Source organism: Fukomys damarensis, unplaced genomic scaffold, assembly GCF_012274545.1.
Source record: "Fukomys damarensis isolate Sample0158 unplaced genomic scaffold, DMR_v1.0_HiC HiC_scaffold_20, whole genome shotgun sequence".
Lineage (NCBI taxonomy): Eukaryota > Metazoa > Chordata > Mammalia > Rodentia > Bathyergidae > Fukomys > Fukomys damarensis.
The window spans coordinates 19,940,192-19,962,317 of record NW_022900932.1 but is presented as its reverse complement, the minus strand read 5'-3'; the positions used below and the strand labels follow the sequence as shown (position 1 = coordinate 19,962,317).

Genomic DNA, 22,126 nt, shown 5'->3' with positions numbered 1-22,126 from the left:
CTCCTGCCTGCTGCCCTGTGCGCTGTGCGCCGTTGCAGGCAGCCGGACCCCAGGTGCGTAAGTGTCGGGCGCGCCGGGACTCGTGGGATCCGGGGTGCACGTGGTCAGTGTGGCCCCAGGGCTTCCGAGCCACCGGGGCAAAGTTCAGGCCGGTGGGAGGAGATGCACTTGGTTGGGGTCCCAGCTGTTGTCTCTTCTTGCCTCTGATTCCTTTCCCTCTCTGACCCTAGGAGTAGAGAGAACCCAGGAGGGGATTTGTGCACCTCAGTCTTTTCTTAGGGGCTATATTATCTGTCCCTTTGTGTTCCTCCGTCTGTTTCTCCGCTGTCTTTCTTGTTCGGTGTCTGCTCAGCCTGCAGCCTCTCTTCATACGTGTGGGAGTGTTTGCACTTGTGTGACCCTTGATCACACTCAGAAGTTGGCCATCAAGTGACTGCCTCCCATTGCGGAGCCCAGGGCACACATGCTTCTGCTCAAAAACACCCTCAGGGCTTTGTCCCCCACCCCATAGCCTCCTCAGCGCCGCAGATACTCCCCTCCCCTTCCAAGGTGGAGTTCCCTGGTGGCTTTGAGCAGACAGGAGGCTCTCGCCATTTCTAGGCCGGGTTCATGTGCCACAGAGGGATCCCTCTTGTAGCAGTCTTGGGGTCCTCTGCTGTCATAGGTGAGGCTAGAGGACAGGAGCATTCCCCTGCCGGTGTAACTGCCTTGGGCCTGGGAGCTTTTCAGGACATATCGATTTCTGTTTTATCAGCTCTGTGAATTGGATAGGTGATAGATGCTGCTGAGTGGAAATGAAAATTCCTCCCAAACTTACATCCATGAATCACCAGGCATGGAAGCCAGGGAGCTGTCATTCCTGCCTGGCCCAGCTGGGCACAGGGAGAGCTGTGAGGATGAGGCCACTGGCATGCGGCCTGGAGTATGGGCCATGACCTCACACATAATTCAGCCCAAGTGGGCAGGTCACCCTGTGTCTCCTTTTATTTTTGAAGATCTATATTTATCCTACTTGGGGCTGGGCCATGCAAAAATCTCAGCAGCCACTGTGCTGCTTAAAAAAGTTCTCTTTCTAACCTTGGAAAAGAGAACCATGGATTCCCTCCCTTTCCTGTCCAGCCCCACCTTTCCCCTTGACACAGTCCTGCCATCCCCAGGGTTTCTAGGTGTGTTTGTTTTGTCAGCTGCATGCTTGGGAGTTTGGTGAGGAGGGCCCTGCCCCAGGCGGGTCTGGTGGCTTCAGCTCATTGTGGAGTTTGGGCAGATCCTGGCTTTCCCTCTTGCACCCTGGGGGGTTTCGGGGAATTTAGTCATTTCCTAGGCAGTGCCCAAGATTGGAGGACTTGTTGCTAGAGTGACAGGATTCTGTTTGGCATCACTTGTTTCCTTCTGCTAAATTAGAAAGGGACCTGAGGGCTACAGGGAGTGACTTATGTCTACAAAGTACCCGCACATCATTCATCCAAATGTAGAAATCTAGGAACTCAGGAACCAAAGAGTGGAAAATGAATGAACTTGGGCTAAGTAGTCCATAAGAGGATACTCAGGGTTGCCCTTCCCTACCTGCCTTTTGGGATTTCCATTGTCCCCTTACCTCTGCACATTAAAGTGTCTTTTTTTATTTCCCTCCAACAGAGCCGCGCTTCTCTGGAAAGCTCAGTGACTATGCTGTGACTGTGCCTTGCAGCACAGATTTTCAGGGACGCTTCCTCTCCCATGTAGTGTCTGCTTCAGCCGAAGCATCTGCAGGGAGCGTGGTAGTGGACAGGACACCCATCCCACCACTGCGCTCCAGGCACCTCCGGGTGGCTCGCAGCCCTCTGAGCCCGGACAGAGGGACTTCGCCACCTGGTGAGGTACAGCGTTACTTCCTCTACTTCAACGTGACCGTTTTTGGGAAGGAGCTGCATTTGCACCTTCGGCCCAACCGGAGGCTGGTGGTGCCAGGAGCCTCAGTAGAGTGGCAGGAGGATTTTCAGGAGCTGTTCCGACATCCCTTGCAGCAGGAGTGTGTGTACACTGGAGGTGTCACTGGAATGCCAGGGGCAGCTGTTGCCATCAGTAACTGTGACGGATTGGTAAGGGACACTGCTTCACTCTCATTCTTGTTCAGCTGTGATGTCTCCAAGCCTCCAGTTCACGTTTCCCTAGGCTCCCCTGGGTTTGGGATTCCTACGAGCATGATGTGAGTGTGGGCCCAGCTGGGGGCTGTGCTGCCTTGCAGAGGGCACCACATGCCCTCCCTGGCCACCAGGCTCATGCCCTGCCAGGTGTGAAGCAGCTGAGCTGGGATAACACCTTTGTCTTGCCTGTTCCCTCACCGTCCGGAGACCCCCAGACCATGAGCTATGTGGCTGGGATGTGACAGACTCAGGGCCGAGGGAGGCAGGCTCTGGAGTTTTGACAGCCAGGTGTCAAACTGTGGCCGTGCCACTTGCTAGCCATGAGGATTTTGGATATGTTAACCTCTGTGGTTCTTCCCCTTATCCATAAAGTAGGGACTCAACCATTTTGCACACACTTGCTGTTCTGGATGTGGAGGATATGGGAGTCCCCGAGGCAGACACGGAGCTGACAGCCTGGTCATACTCTGTCACCCACCTCACTAGCCAGTGGATCAGGTGGTTGGCGGATGGCTGGTATGTGATCCTGGCCCAGCCAGTGTTAGCTGCTGATACTGTTACTGCTGTTGTCACCTTACATCCTTCCTCTTGTTCGTCTTTTACCTCTCTCCTCCCAAAGTCAGCCCACTCTTCCCTGTCTGCCCCACAAGGTCCCTCTCCTAGGAAACTCACTGCCCTTCCAGAACCTTGGGAGGCCTGGGAGGGTTGGCTTCCCATTGCAAACCAGGCAGCTGTGAGTGGCTTCTGTCTCACTGTCAGCAGGTGCTGACTCTCGCCACCCCTGCTGCTCCCTTCTAGTGTGTCAGTCCTCGAGACTTGCATAACTGCTCAGGGCACGCAGGGAGGCTCTTTCCACAGTCTGCTTTGGCGGTGACATCAGGCATGAGCTGATAGTTCCCACAAGAGACCTTCTTTTCTCTTTTTAGGTTTGTGAGAGTGTGACTTGGACAGGGAGGGAGCAGGAATGCTGGGAGCATTCCTCCCCATCTTCCCAGCCTTATGGGGTATCTTCCTGTTAAGTATCACGATGGCCCATACTTCTCAGGCTTTTTCAATGTCAGCCCCCTGAGGAACCATGTTACACATGATTATTATACTCCCCACAGTGTATCATGTACCCCAGCCCAGGTATACTAATACCCATGCTATTTTGTATACTGTGTAGATATCTTGCCTTTATTTATAAAAAGACTAATTTTTTAACTTCCTCCAAGCCAGTTTTTATGCCACTGGAGGCAGTAGGGGCCACCACTGAGAGCTGTGGTCTAGGCAGTGTCTAGCCCTCAAAGTGGGGTGTTCACTTGAATCACCTGGGCACGCTCTTAGAGGGGCAGAAGCTGTCCCTCTGGGGAAGCTCCCAGCATGTGCATCATCCTTCAGACCCTCCAGGTGATCTGCAGCAAGGTTTCCGTACACAGACTTTGAGGAATCCAGGCTGCAGATCTGGGGAAAGAAGCCTGAGACCTGCCTGGACTTCAGGGGAAGCCTTGCTGCCTGCTTCTCCTGGCTCTGCGGTTCTCTGGCTAGAGCTACTGTGCCCTCAAGTTGTGGTTGAAAATCCTGAGTGATGTAAGAAATCATCAGAGATGCAGTGTCTGTGCAGATGAACAAAATGCTGGTTCAAACTGATGCTCAGCTCGATGGCACGATGAACTCTTCTTCCCCCATTCTGCCAGCTGCCCTCCTAAAGTGAGGCATGGGGGAGATGCCAAACCAGTGTATGCTGGGGGTGTCAAAGAAGGCATGCGTGGGTGACCATCACCAATAAAACGTCCCTGAAACTTCCCTTGTCATTGAACAGCAGTGTGTTGACAAATTGATTGACTGCTACTTGTAGATGCTTCAGGGGCCAGGTGGTTTCCATAAAGGACCCTGACTCATGGGCCCATGAGCCATGATTCTGTGGCTGCCTTGTGCAGCGCACTGGGTGACAAGTTATGGTGTGGTTGCTGGGGCTGGCGATGGGGCAGGTGGGGCTGTTCAGAGGTCCTGTGGCCCGGCATGCCTAGGATGATGTTGCTGACTTTTGGTGGCCTCTTATGTTCTCATGAGCTGTGTGGCCTTGAGGGTCCCTGGCGGATGGGGGTGGATTCTGGATGGCATGTGCCACAACTGGGTCAGGTCTTAGCGGCTGTCTATCAATGGGCCTCCAGAGTGTTGATCTGCGTCCTGCATGGAACCAAGGCTCCTGGAGATGCTTGTGGGTTCCCCTGCTCTTGGCTAGGGAAGAAAACGAACTTTACTGTAGTAAACCTCAGGCTGGGCCACTGCTCAGCACCAGGACACTGCTTGGGCCCTCAGCTATCTCCAGAGGCTAGTCCTAAAGTCCATTGTCCAGATGCCCTCCCGCTTCAGGCCAGGATGGCACTCTCTGGCTGCCTGTGCCCTGGGACACTCAGCACACTGTCTGAGGCCTGCCCAGAAGCCTCCCCAGGCAGGGTTTCCTCACTCCTAGCCCAGCCAGAAGTGCCAGTTGTCCTGAGAGGGCAAGGAGCCACTGCATGTCACCCAGCAGAGCTCACCTTTGGACTCAGAAGCCACGCTGTGACATTTCTGACCATAAAGTTTAACCCTGTACTTTTCTGTGGTCTGTAGATCTAAACCCCATTTTCTCAAGGATTTCAAATACCTGTGTCATTCATTCCAAAGTGTTTTTAAAAACTGTGTACTGAGCACTGGCCATGGGCATGGTCCACTGGGAAATCATAGGATGATAATAGTAACACCAATAAGTTAAGGTGTCTTGAGTGTCTAACACCCCAGTGTTAGATGGGAATTAACTGCAGTGTCCAGGGTCTGTCCCAGATGCCCAGTCAGTTGCTCTGTAGAGTGGCAGAAGGAGTGCAAGGTGTCAGGGTCACTGTCTCCACTGTAGATTCCATTCACAAGTTAGGCCTGAGTGGCTCAGTTAGACACCGCACTTCTGGCCCGAGTTGGGATAGGTGAAAGGGCCGCAAGTCTGTCCATGTGGGGTGGGGTAGGAGGCCGCGGGGAGTAGGATCGGAGTCTTCAGATCCCTCTTATAACTGCAGATTCGTTGGGCTATGAGGAAGGTGCTCAGTCACTGGTCCAGCTCTTCTGTGACCTTGTTGCCCAGCTCAGCCCAGGCCTGGCGTGGAGCTACCAACCAGGGAAGGAGTCAGTTGTCAATTTGCAGGGCCTGGCTTCAGAAATAAGCTTCAATTCAACATAAGCTCTAGTGCCAGAGCTGGACAGGCTTCCCTGGAGAAGGTGGCACTGGCTCAAGACTGTTCAAGCATTGTGAGCAGGAATGCAAGTGCTGGGCCTCAGGCCAGCAGATAACATGACTGACCCAGCCAGTGTGGAGGATGTTTGGGGCAGGAAAGAAGGTCTGTCCCACCTGCAGAGTGTTTCCTCTGGGGCTGGGAGCAGCTGGCTTGGGACCGTCACACCCGAGGGTCTCAGTCTGGAAATGTGTCTGGGTGGCAGCAGTGACTTCTCAATGGGCCACTCTTCACCTGGGAGGAGTCTGGATGGAGGCCTGGGTGGGTCCAGTTCTTGGTGAGTCCTGCAGGGGATGTGGGATACAGGGTCAGCAGAGTGGAGTCCCCACTTCTCCGTGGGACTGAGCCCTCACTGTGTCCGTGTGGAGCCCTGGCCATTAGCCTCCCATAGGGCCTTTACTCCAGGGAGGTGAAGGCCCACTGTCTCTGCCTTCCTGGGTCCTGGGCCTCAGTGTCCTTCCTGTGACATGTGGTGCTGGAGTGAGGGGGCCTGGGCTGCGTTAGGCTCCCCCTTTGCCTTCAGCGCCTCTGTGAGTCAGGGCCTGGCGCGGAAGCTGCCACACGTGTAAGATTTGTCACATCTGGATCCATTTTCCACTCTCTGCAGATCCTGCATTTTTGACGGGTTACTCTGAGTAGACCCTGGCGGGCAGCAGGAAGGGAATGGGGATGGCAGATCCCAGCCTTGCCTCTGACCACTACCAAGTCCTGGGAGCCCTCTGAGCTGCAGTCCTTTCATCTTGAAAATGGGACTGCAGTGGAGCAAAGGCTGTAAACCTGCTTATGGTGGTGGCTGCACAGCTGTGCCTGTATAGGAAAGCTGCACAGGGCAGACTTTAGGTAAAGAACTGGAGAGCGTGAGCGTGCAAACTGTGTCTCAGTGAAGCTGTTATGAAAAAGGCCAGGCCAGGCCCCAGACAGGCATTGCTAGTAGTCGTTAGGAGAAGCCTGTAGGGTGTGAGAAATGTGGGGCTCCTCAGCTCTGGTGCAGACCAGCTAAGTGACCCTGAGTAAGTTTCTAAATGTCTCTGAGCGTAGGTTTCTCCTCTGGGGGCAAGGGAGCGGAATAACCATCTATAGGGGTGTTCAGAAGATTTAATAAGATCCTGTAAAGTATCTGGTTTTATAGGGATTACTTCAGAAATCATAAATAGTTGCCCTTGTTACTTATTAGTTGCCATAGTAATCAATAACCATAAATACTATATTATTGCTGGAGTCCCTTATATTTCAGGGATACGCAGGCCATTAGCATTATCTGACACAAGTCTGAGTGCTGGGGCCACCACTGCTTCTGAGGTTGACCCAGCCCCCCTCCTCAGACCCGCTGCCTCCACGCACGGCAGCACCATCCCATGCAGAAGGGGCTGAGCGGTGTCCCTCAGTGTGCCGAGAGTGCACGTGACCGCTGCTGTCATAGCCCCAGGTGCCTTTGGCACAGTGAGGTGCAGAGAGATGCCAGGGGAGTATTCCACGGACAGTTGTGGTCCCTGCTCAGGGCCAGGGTCAGCGGATCCTCCGCTTCTGGCTTCAGGAAGCCCACAGTTTAAAGAGGAGGCTGGCCCACATCAGTGGTACAAAGCTGTGCAGACCTCAGGCTGCTCTGCTGTGGGTGGTAGTGCACGCAAGCCTGATGCATCCTGGCGGAGGCCTAGAGGTGAGCCCTGAGGAGGAAGAAGGTTTCTCGGCAGGGGGGGGGGCGGCGGCGGCATTCGGGCCAGGTTTTCAAGGATGTGTATGAATTTTTAAAGTCACGGAAGAGCAATTTTAGGCCCCATGCAGGGAAAGAAATTCTGTGGCTTCACAGGATTTGGGAAATGGCAAGTCTTCCCAGCTTTCCATGGAGCCAGGGAACTGTGAAAATATAATTTTGGAACTCTCCACCTCACTATGGAGCCTGGGCCATGGGGAGCCCCAGGAGGTTTGTAAGCAAGAGCCGCGTTGGTATTTGGGTGAAATGACATTCATCTTTCTGGGGCAGTGCTGGTGGGCCGGTTTGCCTGCGGCTTTTGGTGTCCTGGCACTAAACACTTGTCCTTACTCCAGGGGCTGCTCCTTGCTGGCTGAGGCAGTGGGCTGTCCTGGAGGCCCCTTGGGAAGCCCCTGGGCCTGTCCTCCATTCCGCTCCTACCCTGGGGGTGTGGACAGGCCGGCCCTTGCCACTGTAACTGGGCCCATCCTGGACCCCCAGCTCATCTGACCCCTTATACCTGGACCTGCCGGCTGCTGCCTTCGGCCTGTCTGTGCAGGAGAGCCTGGGGACTGGGGCACCCAGCCTTGTGTTTGCGCCCTCGGTGGTGCAGTCTTCTGCCTCGCTGACCTGCCTCTCCAGCCTCATCCGTGTCTCTGGCTTTCCACGTCATCTCCAAACCCCGCTCCCTACAGTCCACTTCGGCCTCACTTCCCAGCCTACTCCTTTGCTCACGCCACGCACTCCTCCCTGGTGTCTGCCCTGTCCCTCACTTGGTGCAGCTCCAGGAAATCAGAGACTGTCTTAAATTTGTTGTAGAGGACAAGGCTGAACCTCTGGGGTGGAAGGACAAGAGGCAGATGTTTCAGGTGTCTGCAGGAGTAGGTGGGTGACAGGAGAAAAAGCAGAGACCCGGTGACTGTGGAGGAGCTGGGGCTGTGGCACATGGGAGAGGACCTGCAGTCTCTCTGGTGCCAGTCTGGGATTGCAAGAACTTTGAGTATTTTAAGGAGAAAGCAGAAATAGGTATTTTAAAACCAAAGTCTTCTAATTTTTAAGCCAACATACGAGCCAAACGTGACACGGCTTTTTGTAGAGGCCTGGGCTGTCAGAGGGTGTCTTAGTTCTTTTATGATTCTAAAACAAAATAACCAAGACTGGGTATTTATAAACAACAGGAATTTATTTCTCAGTCTTGGAGGCTGAAAAATCCAAGATCAAGGCTTTAGCCGCTCTGATGTCTGGGGAAGGCTGCTCTCTGCTTCCAAGATGGTCTTTGTTGCTGTGTGAGGGCAAATGCTCTGTCCTAATATGGCAGACAAGATGGAAGGGTAGCGAAGGGCAAAAGAGCTGGGCTGGCTCCCTCCAGCCTGTTTATAAGGTCTTGAATCCCACTCGTGAAGGTACCACCTCACAACTTAATTGCCTCCTAAAGGCCCTTCCGTTGGTATGATCATACTGGGGATAAGGTTTGAGCATATGAGTTATGGTGGGCACATTCAGGCCACAGCAAGAAGGCAGTATGTGCTAATGATGAGCAGTGACCCCTGTGACCAGCCCACCTGGGATGAAACCCACCTCTGCCTTGTGTGTGCTGTGTGACTGTGGGCAGCTCCCTAGCCTGGAAACTGGGGTTTCCTTACCTGGAAGGTGAGGATCATCACTTCATAGAGCTGTCAGTGTGTAAAGGGTTCTACCCAGCACACTCAGGATACGTCAGCTGTGGCTGTGAGGTGGTGTGGCTTTGTTGGTTGAGTTCACTGTGTCTGAGGCTGATGGCAGGCAGAAGAATCCCCATTTGTCTGACAGCCACACAGAGGGGTCTCTGGGTCCTGGGCTAAGTGGGCAGAGCCCATTCTGGCCACAGTCTTCCCAAGGCCTTTTGTTTGTTAGGCTGTGGGTTGCTCCTGGCCAAGATGGCGTTCTTGACCTGAATGTTCCCACAGTTCCTAGAGGGTAGGGTCTGAGCATGGTCACTTGCGTGTCCCTCAACTCCAGCCTGGGGCCACCACAGGCCAGCTCTCAGCAGATGCTGGGAGAACTACCTGGGTGAGGGGACGTGCAGGCCTGAGATCAGGGGTGACTCAGCTGCCCATTGGCTCTTCTGGCCTCAGACAGGGTGGGACAGCACTTCTGACCTCTGGCTAAAGCAAACTGTTCACCCCTCAGGCCAGACATGTCAGGTATGTCCTGAATGCTACCATTTTCCCTCCTGCAATGCGGCAGGACACTGCAGGTGAGCGGTGGCAGGCTGTCCCCAGCTTGGAATCCTTCACATGGGTTCCCAGTCGGCCACCGCGTGGGCTGAGTAGGTATTTGAGGGAAGCTTGTCTGTGTCCCTGCCCTCAGCACTCCCTCTTCCCAGTCTCTGTTCCGAGGGCTCACACTTGTTCCAAGGGTGTGAGCTGCTTTATCATGTTTGCTACTTAGATGACCCGGTTTCCACAGAAACACGGGTCTCTTTCTGGAATTTCAGCTTGCAGTATGTAAACAACAATCAGGCTCTGCAGGGGAAGGAAGCTTCCCCCCCCCAGGTAACCCCAGAAAGTGGCCTCCTTCTTGTCTGTGGGGACAAGGGCCTGAGGGTTATAGGCAGAGCAGGAGCTAGCATGGAGTTGCCTTGATTCCAGCCAGATCCTTGAAGGGACAGCACAGAGTTTTCCTGGGAGCAGGCAGTGTGGGGGAAACGGAGCAACTGTCAGGTATCTACTGCTGTGTAACCAAACAGCCTAAAATGGAGGAACACAAAACAGCGACACTGTCCTTCCTCCTAGCTTTGTAGGTTGACTGGTGGTCCCTCTCCTGGTTGCCCCCTAGCTCTCCCCTGTGGCTGCAGCACTGAGAGTCCCAGATGACTCAGTCATATGCCATTGTGGGGCTGGCTGTTGGCAGGTGGCCTCAGTTCTCTCCTCTGTGGCCTCCTTCTCCTGCTGCAGTAGCAGACTGACTCCTTCTCAGCATCTCAGGGCAGCATTCCAGGAGACAGAAGCCGTAGCTGCACGAATTAAGGCCCAGTCCTGAGAGTTGTATGGTATTGCTTCTGGGCATCCTGTCGGTCAAAGAAGTCACAAGGCCAGAGGAGAGGGTTTCCTAGGGTGGGGACATGGACTCTGCCTCTTGAGCAGCCAACTCCCATTGCAGGGAGACTGTACTGGGGACAGGAGGGATGGTTGTAGCTTTCTTTGCAAATAGTGTTCTTCCATATTGACTTGGTCTCTCAGAGCCTCAGTGTCTGCATCTGTAAGGTGGGTGGTTTTGGTAATTAGAGATCACACACTCAAAGGGTTGCCACATTGCCTGCAACAAAAAATGGTGGCAAGTACTACTATCACTGCTCATATTTTGGAGTGCATCAGGAAGCTGCAGAGGAGAAACAGCAGGTCAGTCTGCAGCCCCCTGGCACCCACACCTGGGCTTCCTCTTGCTTCTCAGAGGGCTGACCTGCGGGGACCTCTGACTCACTGGAGCCCGGGGCTTGGGTGCTGGTGGTTTTCCAGTCCTTGAAGCAGTCTGGTCTTGCAGTCCTGCCTCCCTTGTCCCCCCACAGCCATGCCTCACTGTCTGCTTGGATTAATAACTTATTTATGATATGGAATAAAAGCCAGACATCACCTCACTACTGCTGCTATGGTGCGGAGCAGCCTCCCCTTCCAGCAAGAGCTGGTTTTATTTTTCTTCCTCAGTAGTGTCTTCAGGCCTTGGCTGGAGGGAGGGTGGCCTGGGGCTGCTCAGTGGGGGGCTGGTGGGTGTGGAGGGGCTGTGCTTGCCCTCTCATCTGCATCCTTGCCTCAGGGGGCGGGGAGCAGAGAGGCCCAGCCTGGGTGGGCTCTCAGGGAGCGCCCACGGAATTTCTGAGTTCCCTAGCCTTTGCTGTGGAAAGTTCTCAAACCATCTGTGGGCCCAGCATTCCATTCCCAGCATATAGGCCTTGCCCCGCCTGCAAAGCCTTCAAAACAGAACACCGGGCAGTGAGGTCCACATGCCGCCTTGTCCTCAGCAGCCTAGAAGCTGTCTGCCCCACACTTGGTTGACTTCAGGGGCCTCTGTCTCAAACACCTCCAGTGATGAGTCTCAGCTCAGCATAGTCCCCACCCTCCACCCTGACCTTCACGTGATCCGGGGCAGCTGAAGCTCGAGAGGGTCTGGGGGCCTCTACATCATTCTTCATTTCCAGCAGAGGTAGCTGAGCTCAGGGGAGGAAAGGGACTTACCCACGGTCACAGAGCTGTGGTGAATGTCCCCTCGTGGTCCACACTTCCCCTGCCAGCCCAGTGGCCTCTCATGAGTCCAGAGAAGAGGACCAAGTATCTGTAAGCAATGACTCAAACCTGTAAACCACAAGGTGTCTCATGACACGGTTGCCATGGGAACAGCTTCAGCATGATGAATGATGAAATCAGGTGACTCTTGGGGGCCATCCTGGGAGCTCCAGGGCCTGCAGGGTAGAAGGTTGAGGCAGGTGTTTCTGAGGCTTCCACTGTAGGGGCATTGTTCAACTTCATCATACCATTGTCTTCCCTAAAACTTCAGAGGTCAACTAGGAAAACATGAATGTCAGTGTCCCAGTTAGTGGGATTTGAAGCTCAAACCGAACCTGCTGGTGTTTCTTAGACTCAGGTTACCAGAGCTCTTGTTTATCCATTTTCAAAATATTAGAGGGACAAATATCTTTTGCCCCCAAGTCTGATCTGCTTTCAGTGACACGGCTGACTTCTTTGGAGAAAGGACTGGAGGAAAGGACATCTGTCAAGCATGGTTAGTCCCGGTGCAAACTCTGGCCCAAGCCACCCCCACATAAGCCTCACCTTCTCCAGCCTTGCAAACTGCTGGCTGAGGGTGTTGGAGACATTGCCACCAAAGTCCCCGGGTGGAGACACTGTGGGTGAAATGTGCCATCCCTTGACCCACAGTACACTTGGGGAAAGCAGATCTCTCCTAAGGTCCACATTGCCAAGGGAATTGTGAAGGCCTAGCCGCAAGGGTGGCTGTTTAAGGTGGTTTCGTGACAAACTGGGTAGCTAGTGTGAATCAGTTCTTGTCCCCCCGAAGTTAGTCTGGAAGAGGGACAGGCAGAGATACCTGGTTAGGGACCATCATGCTAAGAGCCCCTGAGTGCATGGAAGAGGGGATAATGATGGGGTGACCTCTGAGGTGTTGCCAGAGGGCACCCTGGGAGAGCCCACAGCAGCGGTGAAGGAGGCCCTGGCAACATACATGGTTCCAAGTGTAGAACAGGCTGCCTGGCTCCTGTGGGATTTTTATTGCTAGTCCTTGTAAAAGGGAAACAAAGGACAGGAAAGGAATAACAAGTGCTTGGGATGTGCTGGCCTCTCTTACTGGGTGCGCTTGTCCTGTAGTCTGTTAACCAGTGGCAGCCTGCACAGTCCTTTTAACATCCCCATCCCATGACACCGTGGTACTTGGTGAGAAGCTGGCTGGGCCTGGGCTGTTGTTCCTGCTCGTGGACCTCCCCACTCCCATGCCCAGGTCCTGCTCCTTAGCTCCCTCTGGACTTTACTCAAATATCACCTCTTGGTGCCTCCCTCCCAGACTCCTGTACTTAAAACATCAACTTCCGGTTCTCTCTCCTCTGCTTCATTTCCTACCTGGCTGTTTCCATTGGGACGCCGAGGCTCTGCAGTTCTGTTAACTTGTTGCCTCTCTCACCCTCAGTAGGATGGAGGCTTCATGGGAGGAGGAATACCTGGACTGTACCCAGCACCTAGGGGCCCACTCGGTCACTCTGATGAACTAATGAGTGGATGAGTGAATGAATGGTGTTGCAGGGAGAGACAGAGATCCCTGTGAGCCTGTGCAGTGAGTGGATCGTGGTACGCACACTTGTATTGTTACAACGGGGGCGCCTGTGGGCAGGTGTCAGAGTTGTGGAAGCTGGGTACACGTGTGAGTGTTGGGTCCCTGGGCAAGACCCGACAGCAGTGTGCCTGCTCCCCCTCGTGCAGAGGAGCCCTGTGATGCCCGGAGGGCCAGTGTGCTGTCAGGGCCACTGTAGGGCTGGAGCTGGGTGGTGCAAGGGCTGGGGCTGGGGCTGCAGTCCTCCAGTCTCTGGCACTCGGCTGCTGTCCTCGGCTGCTGCCGAATATCTTGTCTGTCACTGCAGACCTGAGCATGTGCGGAATTCAGTGATAGACAATTACGTGGATGATTTCACGTGGCAAAGGCAAGGTTTACCTACAGCCAAGGCAGCACACATCTGGGCCAGGCTGCTGTAGGGCTGGGTCACTGGTGAGGCCTGGCTGGAACAGGGATTCCTGGGCTCTCTCTCGGGCTGGCTGCCCTTCTCCCTGGCACTGCCCCACCGACTGCCGGCTGGCACCTGAACATGGGGTTCAGAGTGTAGGGCCTCTGTGCAGGGAGCCGCTCCCCAACTCTGGGCTGGCAGCCACCCTGCCTTCTGGCACTCGAAGCCTGCTTCCTGTCTCCTTGTCCTGAAGCCACAGCTGCTGCCAGGACTTAGAGCCAAGGAGGGGCCCAGGCAGAGCTCCCGGTCAAGCACGGTGGGCTGTGGTAATGATTGGGGGTGGAGGGAGGGAACTTCTGAGCTACGTGGTTCCTGGACAAGGGGGAATACAAAGTGGGGCGGCTGTGTGCCCCGAAAGGTCTGTCCTGACACTTGCTGGGTTCCATGGTGAGTATGCATGGAAGCATGCCTCTGAGCACCTGCAGGTGTGAGCCCACCCTGCCTCTGTGCCAGGACCTGCCTCTGGGGAATGCAGCATGGGTAAAAGTGACCACCCCTCCCTTACCAGTGAGCCTGCTTTTGAAGACCTGACCCACTTAATTCTAGCTGGTGCTTGAGGACAGAGTTAACTACCACCTTCATCACCATGATCACCAAAAGCATCAGCATAGCGATATTACTAATTGTCCTCCCTCTGCATCACAGACTTAGCACTCTGCCACCTGCAGATTGCAGCCCCTCACCCTGCAGCCCTTCCCTGTGCTTGTGACAACTGTGGCAAATTCTTTACCCACAGAGGAGGTGCACCTTGCAGGGCAGGGATAGGGACAGCTAGATCCTTAGACAGCACCTAGGCACAGATCATGTGTGATCTCTAGTGCCCAGTTCGCATGCTCTCTAGGACTGGCCTGGGTGGCAGAAGTTCTGCAAATTCCTTGGGTGATTTTTATGAGCCTTGAGTCATAAGGACCAGCCACTGCTGTCTCTTTCTGGAAACTCTGTTTAACAGTGACCATGACAGGGCCAAGGGGACCAGGACAGCCTGACCAAGGATGGAAGGGAAGGAGAAGACCCCCACCCCACTGTGAGCCCAGCCCCCCGAGCAGCACTCTCAGTCCTTGCTTCACTTCACCCTCCCAATCCTTTGGGTCTGGAGGTGGAAACCGAGGCTTAGAGGACTTCTGTCATCCAGGATAGAGTCCTGGTGACTCCTCAGTGCAGCATCTACACCATGGGCAGGAAAGTCAGGTTAACAGATAGGGAGGTTGACAATGTGTTTGGGTCTGAGGTGTCCTTCACAGGTCTGTGAAGTAAGGGCACGGTTCCAGCCTGCGGTACCAGTGGGAGAGTGGAACTTCTAGGAGGGTGGGGCCTGGCGAAAGGAAGTGAGGTCACTGGGGCGTGGCTTGCCCCTTCCTTTCTTCTTTTCCTCTCTGCCATGATGTTCTGCCTCACCACAGTCCCCCACTAAGATGGAGCCAAGTGACCATGGGCTGAAACCTCTGAAACTGAGCCAAAATAACCCTTTTCTGTTTTTAAGTTGACCATCTCAAGTATTTTGTCACTAAACAGTCTGCTTCCTCTTTTTAAGCTGTTTCAGAGGAAGGGAGTTACATGATTATTACCTGCTTATTGTAGGCAGGCTTTCTGTGCAGAATGAGCTTTCCTTCTGAGATAAGGAAATCAGAGAAAAGTTAGATAACACTACAAGTTTAAAGAGAAGGGAGTTGTGTATGGTTTTGCCACCCAGAAACAACTCCCTAACAGCTGGGCATATTTCCGCCCCACCTTTTTTCTGCACGGGTTCTTTTTCACCTCAAGAAATCACCTTTACCAGATTTTTCCCTTAGGATGCTCGACCACTGGTGTTTTTTCCCCTTGGGGATCCCATGCCATTTACTGAGTAGGTCAAATCCAGGTCACAGCAGAGTCAGGAGTTAGTAACAAACCCACCCATGGTTCCAGAATGTGGCTCCCAGCCCTGAGCCCACTGCTCCCTTCCTGAGCCGTTGGTGTCCCAGGCATATTTGAACAGTGACAGTGACAGTGACGGCAGCAAATGTGCTGCATAGTTGGGACCAGCATAGGTATCTTGCGTAGATTACTTTCTCGGAGCATCTCTACAAGAGAGGTGCTGTGATAGTCCCAAAGCATGGGAAGGCCAAGTAACTGCCCATGATGACGTGATTTGAGAATGGCAGAGCCAGGATTTGAACCCAAGGGACTCTCTGGCTCTATGGTCTCTGCATTTACCCACCATACTCACCATACCCACTATTTTGCTTCCTCCCTGAAAACAATTCTTGTTGCAGATGGACCATGCCCAGCAAGCCCTCAGCTGCCTTTCACACAGTACCTCCTGGGTCTGTAGAGGTCAGGACCTGGGAGCTGAGGCCACGTGGTCATCCCAGATAACTACGTCCTGCTGGTGGAGGCACTCACTGCTGGTGTTTCTGCCACCCTTTGGTCTGTTCGGGAGTCCTTATGCTGCCAGTGTGGGGGTGGCAGAGCGGCCCAGCTGAGCCCAAGCCTGTTTTTGGCCACATCTCCAGGGGCTCTGTGCTCCTGTCTGTCCCCAAGGCTGCAGTGCGGGTGAATCAGCTTGCAGACTTTCCTTGGCTGCCCCAGCCTCCAGCAGAGCTCCTGCGGTTGGTTCCACATCAGGTTTGAGTTATGTGGAATCTCAGCATCTGCAGGCTTTCATCTGAGCCACGCTGACTCACGCTTGGTGGTAGCCTGCATGCCTCTCATCTCCTTGTGTGTGTACCATCATTTTTATTAACGGCCTTATTAGATATAATTCATGAAACCATGTAATTCACCCATGTAAAGTATATAATTCAGTGGATATTTACTAAATTCGTGGATGTATATGTAACTGTCACCACTGTTAATTTTAGAAGATTTTCATGACCTCGCAAAGAAATGTGTGCCCTTTAGTTATCTCCTTACCCCAAACCGTGGCACCCACTGATCTATTTTCTGTCCATATAGCATTCCCTGTTCAGAACAGTTGGCTTAAATGCACACATATAGTATGCTTTCTTTTGTGCCTGGCCGCTCTCACATTGTGTGACGTTCTGTAGGTTCACCCATGTTATAGTGTGTATAAGTATTCCTTCTATTGTCTGGATGATGTTCCACTGTATGGATATGCCAGCTTTTGGCTGATAGACATGTGGCTTGTTCCCACCTTTTGGCTATTATGAATAATGCTTCTATAAACATCCATCCACAAGCTGTTTTGGTTTTTTTTTTTTGCTGGGGATTGAACTCAGGAGTGCTCTACTGTGAAGCTATATCACCAATCTTTTAAAAGATTTCTTAGTTTTAGACAAGGTCTGTTTCCCAGATAGGACTTGAACTTGTGATCTTTTTGCCTTGGCCTCCCTAAGGGCTGGCTGTATAGGAGCACGTAAAAATTTTTGTGTGAACATATGTTTTTGTTTTTGTTGGTTGTATACTTAGAGATGGAATTTCTACATCATGTAGTAACTCTATTTAATTGCTTGAGGAACTGCCCGATTGTTTTCCAAGTGGCTGTACCATTTTACATTCCCACCACCAATTTATGAGGGCTCCAATTTTTTCCACATCCTTGCCAGCACTTGTTATTTTCTGACTGACTCTAGCCATCCTAATCAGTGTGAAGTAGTATTTCATTGTGGTTTTTGATTTGCGTTTCCCCTGGTGACTTTTCATATTGAACATTTTCTTATGTGCTCGTTGGCCATTTATATGTTCCTTGGAGAAATGTCTGTACAGATCTTTGCCCATTTTAAAATTGGATTACTTGTCTTTTAATTATTGAGTTGTAAGAGTTTAAAAAAAAATTCCAGATACAAGTCCCTTACCAGCAGGGCAGAGGCTGGTTTCTTGTGTCTTTTGCATCAACACCCCCCCCCTCCGTTCAGGCCTAGGGCAGTGGGTGCTTCATACAGACATGAAGACATGTTGTGGGGAGAAGGGATTCAGGCCGGGCCTGGACTGTGGGGGTCTGTATGGTGGGGCTGCCCCTCATTTGTCATGCATTAGGGACAGCCACTCAGGGTGACCCATTAGAGTGTTTGGTCCTCACAGTTTCCATTGGCTTTGAGTAATTGGAAAAAAGTGCCCTTCGCAGAGAAGGGGAAAACGAGAGGAGGAGTGGGTCTGGGAGTCACACCCAGAACTCTGCTTTAAAGTTTCCGGTGCTCAGGGGAAACTGATTATCATGGAGGCTGTCAGATAATCCTATAAGGAATTCTGAGCTGCAGATGTAAGTCGGGAATTATCTGCAAATGTAATCTTTCAAGTCAGGATTGGAGAAATGCCCAGGAAGAGAGTGTGGCTGGAGGAGATCAGGGCAAAGTGGTTGCCAGACTGGTAGGCAGCTTCCAGGAAGTGGTGGCTCCAAAACACCATTTGGGTTGGGTAGAGAGGCCATGAGGCTAAGGAGAAGGTGAGTGTAGATGGTACTTCCTGCCGTGGAGGGGAGTGGAGTCCTGGTGCCACAACTGGACAGGGACGGGAGGGAAGGCGTTACAAGGGAGGGTATAGTGATGCTGGACGGAGGGACCGAGTACATGAGCTGAGTCCTTGAGGAAATGGGAGGGAGGTGACCCTGAACACGGTGTGTGTGTGTGTGTGGGGGGCATCTCCAGCTGTGGGAGGGCTGTTCACAGGAAGTAAGTGGGAACCTTAAAGTGTGGATCTGGGGCAGTATTGGGAGTTTGGCCATTGAGACATCGGGGACAGATGTGTGATAGGAAAGTGCAGTTCCATGCACATGTGAGGTGTGTGGCCACTTGTTTCAAGTATGAGCAGTGGACATCTGTTACGGTTTAAATATGAAGTGTCCTCCCCCCAAATTCGTATGTCGAGGGCTTGATCCTCAATGCAGCAATATTCAGAGGTGGGGTCTAGAGAAGTCTCTGGATCCTGAGGGTGCTGTTCTCATCAGTGGGTTAATCCATCAGTAAAATCATAGCTGGGCCAGGGATTTAGCTCAGTGGTGCTGCCACCTGCCTTGCAAGCGGCAAGGTTCCTAGTTCAATCCCCGGTACCAACATACAGACAAACAAGATTGCAGCTGAATGGGCTTAATAGGTGGTGGGGCCTAGATGGAGAAGGAGATCACTGGGGCCAGGCCTTTGAAGGGTGTACCCTGTCCCTGATGCTTTCTCTTTCTCTTTGCTTTCCAACTGCCGTAAGGTGAGTAGCTTTCTTCTACCACATCTTTCTGCCACAATGTTTCTGCCTTGGAATTCACTTACCATGGACTAAAACCCCTGAAACCATGAGCCAAAGTAGCTCTTTCCTCCTTTGAGTTGTGTACATCGGGTGTTCCAGCAGTGGAACTGTATTCCAGCAGTGGAAAGCTGATGAACACAGTGATTGTGTGTTTTGTCTCCATCAGTTGCAGCCATGGAGTGGGTGGATGGTTGGGCCAGACAAGGACAAGAGGAGCTTCTCTGGGAGATCAAGTTGGGGAAATTAGTGAGTCATGGGTATTTGGGAGAGAATTATTGTACACATAGACCAGAAGGTCCAAGGGAACTTAGGACTTGGGGGATAGAGGTGAGCTGAGGGTCATACTTGGAGGTCTCAGTGAAGTTTTAAAAAAGCTGGAACCAGGTGCCAGGGCAGTGACAAGCATGTGGACATCTGCTCCGTTTACTCCTTGGACATCTCTTCCTGTGGCCTCCCAGGATTGGTTTGTTGACTCCCTGTACCCTTGCCTCCTCACACACATGCCAACATACACACAAATGCCTGTTGAGAATAAGCACATTTATACATGCACAGACAATTTTCAAAGTAATTTGGCTTTAATTAAACACTAAATATTTGGAACCCCACCCAGATAATTGGCAACTGCTGCTGATCAACTAAGCTTGCTCAGGTGCATGGCAGGTCACAAAGTGACTTCTAAGATGGCACTCACTTCTTCAGGTGCTATGTGACCTGTCTTCTTCAGGCACCCTAGAATTGTACTTTGAACTCAGGAGCCTTCCACCAGGGGAACTTAGGTTAGAAAACTTCAGAGTGTGGCCTGGAGGGCTTTGGATGAAGAAACAAAGTCGTTGTCTTTGCCACCCAAACGCTGTCACCAGCCACATTGGAAAATTCAAACAGTCCTCCACTGACACCCCCCAGCCAGCCCCACATCTCCCACTAAGGGCATCTCCAAAGCAGCCACATGAAAGGGAGTTTAGAGCAAGGCGGGGGTGGCTGTGCCTGCCCGCTGGAGAATTTCCACGTGGAGGGATTGGCCAAGGGCCCATGTGGTGTGTGGCTGCGTTGGATATAATCAGTGATTCTGTTTTGTTTTTATTGCTTGAAGAGCCTTTCTAGTATATATTTCCCACTTATGTACTGTTTGCAAAAGAATATGGAAGGGGAGGAAACAGATAGGGCTGATATTTATTTTCCAGACTACCAGAATTTATTTTCTGCCTTTTTCTTGATGTCTTATCCAGAAATTTGATTTGATTTTAGAGCTTTAAAATTAGCCCCTACTTTTCAGAAATATAAACATCTCATAAATTGAGAGACAGGAGTAATTTAGTGAGGAGGCAAGGAGCCAAAAGGTTCTCCTTGCCAGTCTGTCTGCCGTGCATGGTGCCTGGTTTTCTGGCCAGGGCAGAGATTCAGAGGAACTTGGGCCAAACCTCTCACTGTGCAAAGGAGGGGCCCGAGGTCCCAGGGAAGGGACTGGGCCCATGCTGCCCAGGTGGGTCACACTTTGGAGCCAGGTGCGAGGGCCAAGCTTGCCTTTCTTTCATCTCTCTGAGGGCCCAGACCTGGGCAAGGCCTGACATAACACGAAGTGGGGTGTGGGCAGTCTCTTTGGAGATTTTGCCCTTAGTCCCTGGGAGTGTGTGCATGGGCTGTCTGTCACAAAGAGAGTTGGAAATTTCTCTCTCAGTTTTCTGGGTCTAGTTCTTTTATGCTGAACATTTAACAAGGCTGGGGAGGGACAAGGCAGATTCTTTAACCCTCCTGGGGAGAGGGTGAGGCTAAAGGTGTGATCAGGAGGGTTTGTGTGGAGCCAAGGATCCTTTAAGCCTAGGCCGGGAGGTCATCTGGGTAGAGGAGGGTTGTTCTCTTTGTGGTCACATGCTGCCTGTGTCCTGGTTTCTTGCATGCAGAGATAGGATGTGAACATCCTTGCTGTGCAGGACAGACTGGACAGTGGCCCAGGAATTTGCAAATGGGACAGGGAAAGGAATGTTTCTTTGCTCCCAGTGGCCCCAAGGACAGAAATGGGCCTCTTGATGACCCAAAGTGATAGGGTGTGATGGTTTAGAGCCACATAGCATTGGGCTCCTGTTCTGGTGCTGACCCTTTCTGGGTGACTTTGGGAAAGTTACTGAACCTCTCTGACCTTCTGTTTTCTCATCCATGAAATGGGTCTCATGTTAGTGCCTATGTCATAGGGATAGGAAGATGAAACACTGTACGATAATATCTGTATACGTGGTAGGTACTGTCATTAAGAATAGGGATTGTAAGACTATCTATAAAGTGTGGAATGATGCAGTATATATTTCTGCTTGGTGAATTTTAGGGGTGCCCTACATAGAATATGTTGCATTGTGAGGGTGAGGGAAGGTGGCATCCAAGCAAAAGTTAGGGGTGCCCTCGCTAGTTTTGTTGTCAGACTGGGAGGCACACAGTGCTCTTGAGAGCTTTTTGCTCTGTGATTGTGTGCTGGAAGGCAGTGGTTTACGGCCCAGCCCTGTGCCATCCACGTCACTCTGGAGCCTGCATCCTTCCTGAGAGGCTACATGGTGTCATCAGCCGCGAGGCAGGGAGGGCTGGGTGTCAAGGATATTTTTTGTGCAGCTGGTTAACTAAGTGCCTGAATGGGGGAGGGCCAGGGCTGGGGGCCTGTGTGGGGGAGGCCAGCAGAGCCTTCTGCCTGCTGTCTAGAGAATTCCCCTCTGCAGGATGCTTTGAGAGGGGCCAGACTGCACAGGCCATGACCCCGACACCAACCTGGCTGGTTGACCTCAGCTGGATGACCAGGCTGAGAGGGTCTTTTGCTTTGCTTGTCCCAGAATGGCCTTTTGGGTAGCAGATGGGTGCAGGAGAGGGTAGAGTTAATGGGCGAGGGGCTTGCCTGAGGATCTTCTCACAAGCCCTCCCAGCCACAGAACTGCTGTAGCTTTGGGAACTTTCTGTGCTGTTGTATCCTGGGTGGCATGCTCCCCTTTGGGAGCTTCTAAGTGATCTGCCCATACCTCCTTGTCTGTGCTCAGCTTCTGCCTTTGAGCACCCTCCACATTCCGGCCTCCACACCCTTGCCCAAGGGATGCCTCTACCTGGCCTGCCCTTTCCACCCTAGCAACTTCTCCCTTCTTCCTGTGCAGCCAACCCTTTCCTCTGGCTGTGAGGGTCCAGTAGTAGCTGCCAATCCCAGGGTGACTGTGTGACTCAGCCTGGATCTCCCCCAGCTCTCCCTTAGACTGTGTGTGGGACTATGGAGGAAAGGTGTCTGGTGGCAGGATGGAAATGCCTGTGGGTGCAGGGACTTGTGTCTCATCAGGCAGGATGAAGCTGATGGCAGGGACGCACATTTGGGTCCCTCTCTTCTGTCCCTGCCCCTGCTGAGATTAGTTGTGGGGCCAGCTCACTCCCCTTTGGCCTGGGGAGCTTGGGTTGAATTTCTAGACCTTGCAACCAGGAATCTGACTCAGGCCTTTTCTTTATGACAGCCCCTGAGACTCTAGGTCACCCTTGACTCCTCTAATCCTGAGCAACAACGCACAGCCACAGGCTGAGTTCTATATTGCTGTTTTCCCTGCCAAGGGCCCATAGCAGGCATAAAGTCAGAGTGCTCTGGCTGAATGAGTGACTCTGCTCTGTATAAAGTTGGATG

General features: G+C 52.5%; 1 protein-coding gene across 1 annotated transcript in view; it reads left to right on the top strand.

The window, feature by feature from the left end:
* Positions 1–4: 4 nt before the first annotated feature.
* The window catches only part of Adamts14 (ADAM metallopeptidase with thrombospondin type 1 motif 14), a gene marked incomplete at its 5' end in the record, with an annotated part of 72,990 nt that continues 50,868 nt past the window's right edge, over positions 5–22,126 (top strand). The window contains 2 exons of the mRNA XM_010608041.2: positions 5–53; positions 1,636–2,078. Coding sequence (XP_010606343.1) covers positions 5–53; positions 1,636–2,078 — 492 coding nt within the window. The remainder of the gene's footprint in view (positions 54–1,635; positions 2,079–22,126) is intronic.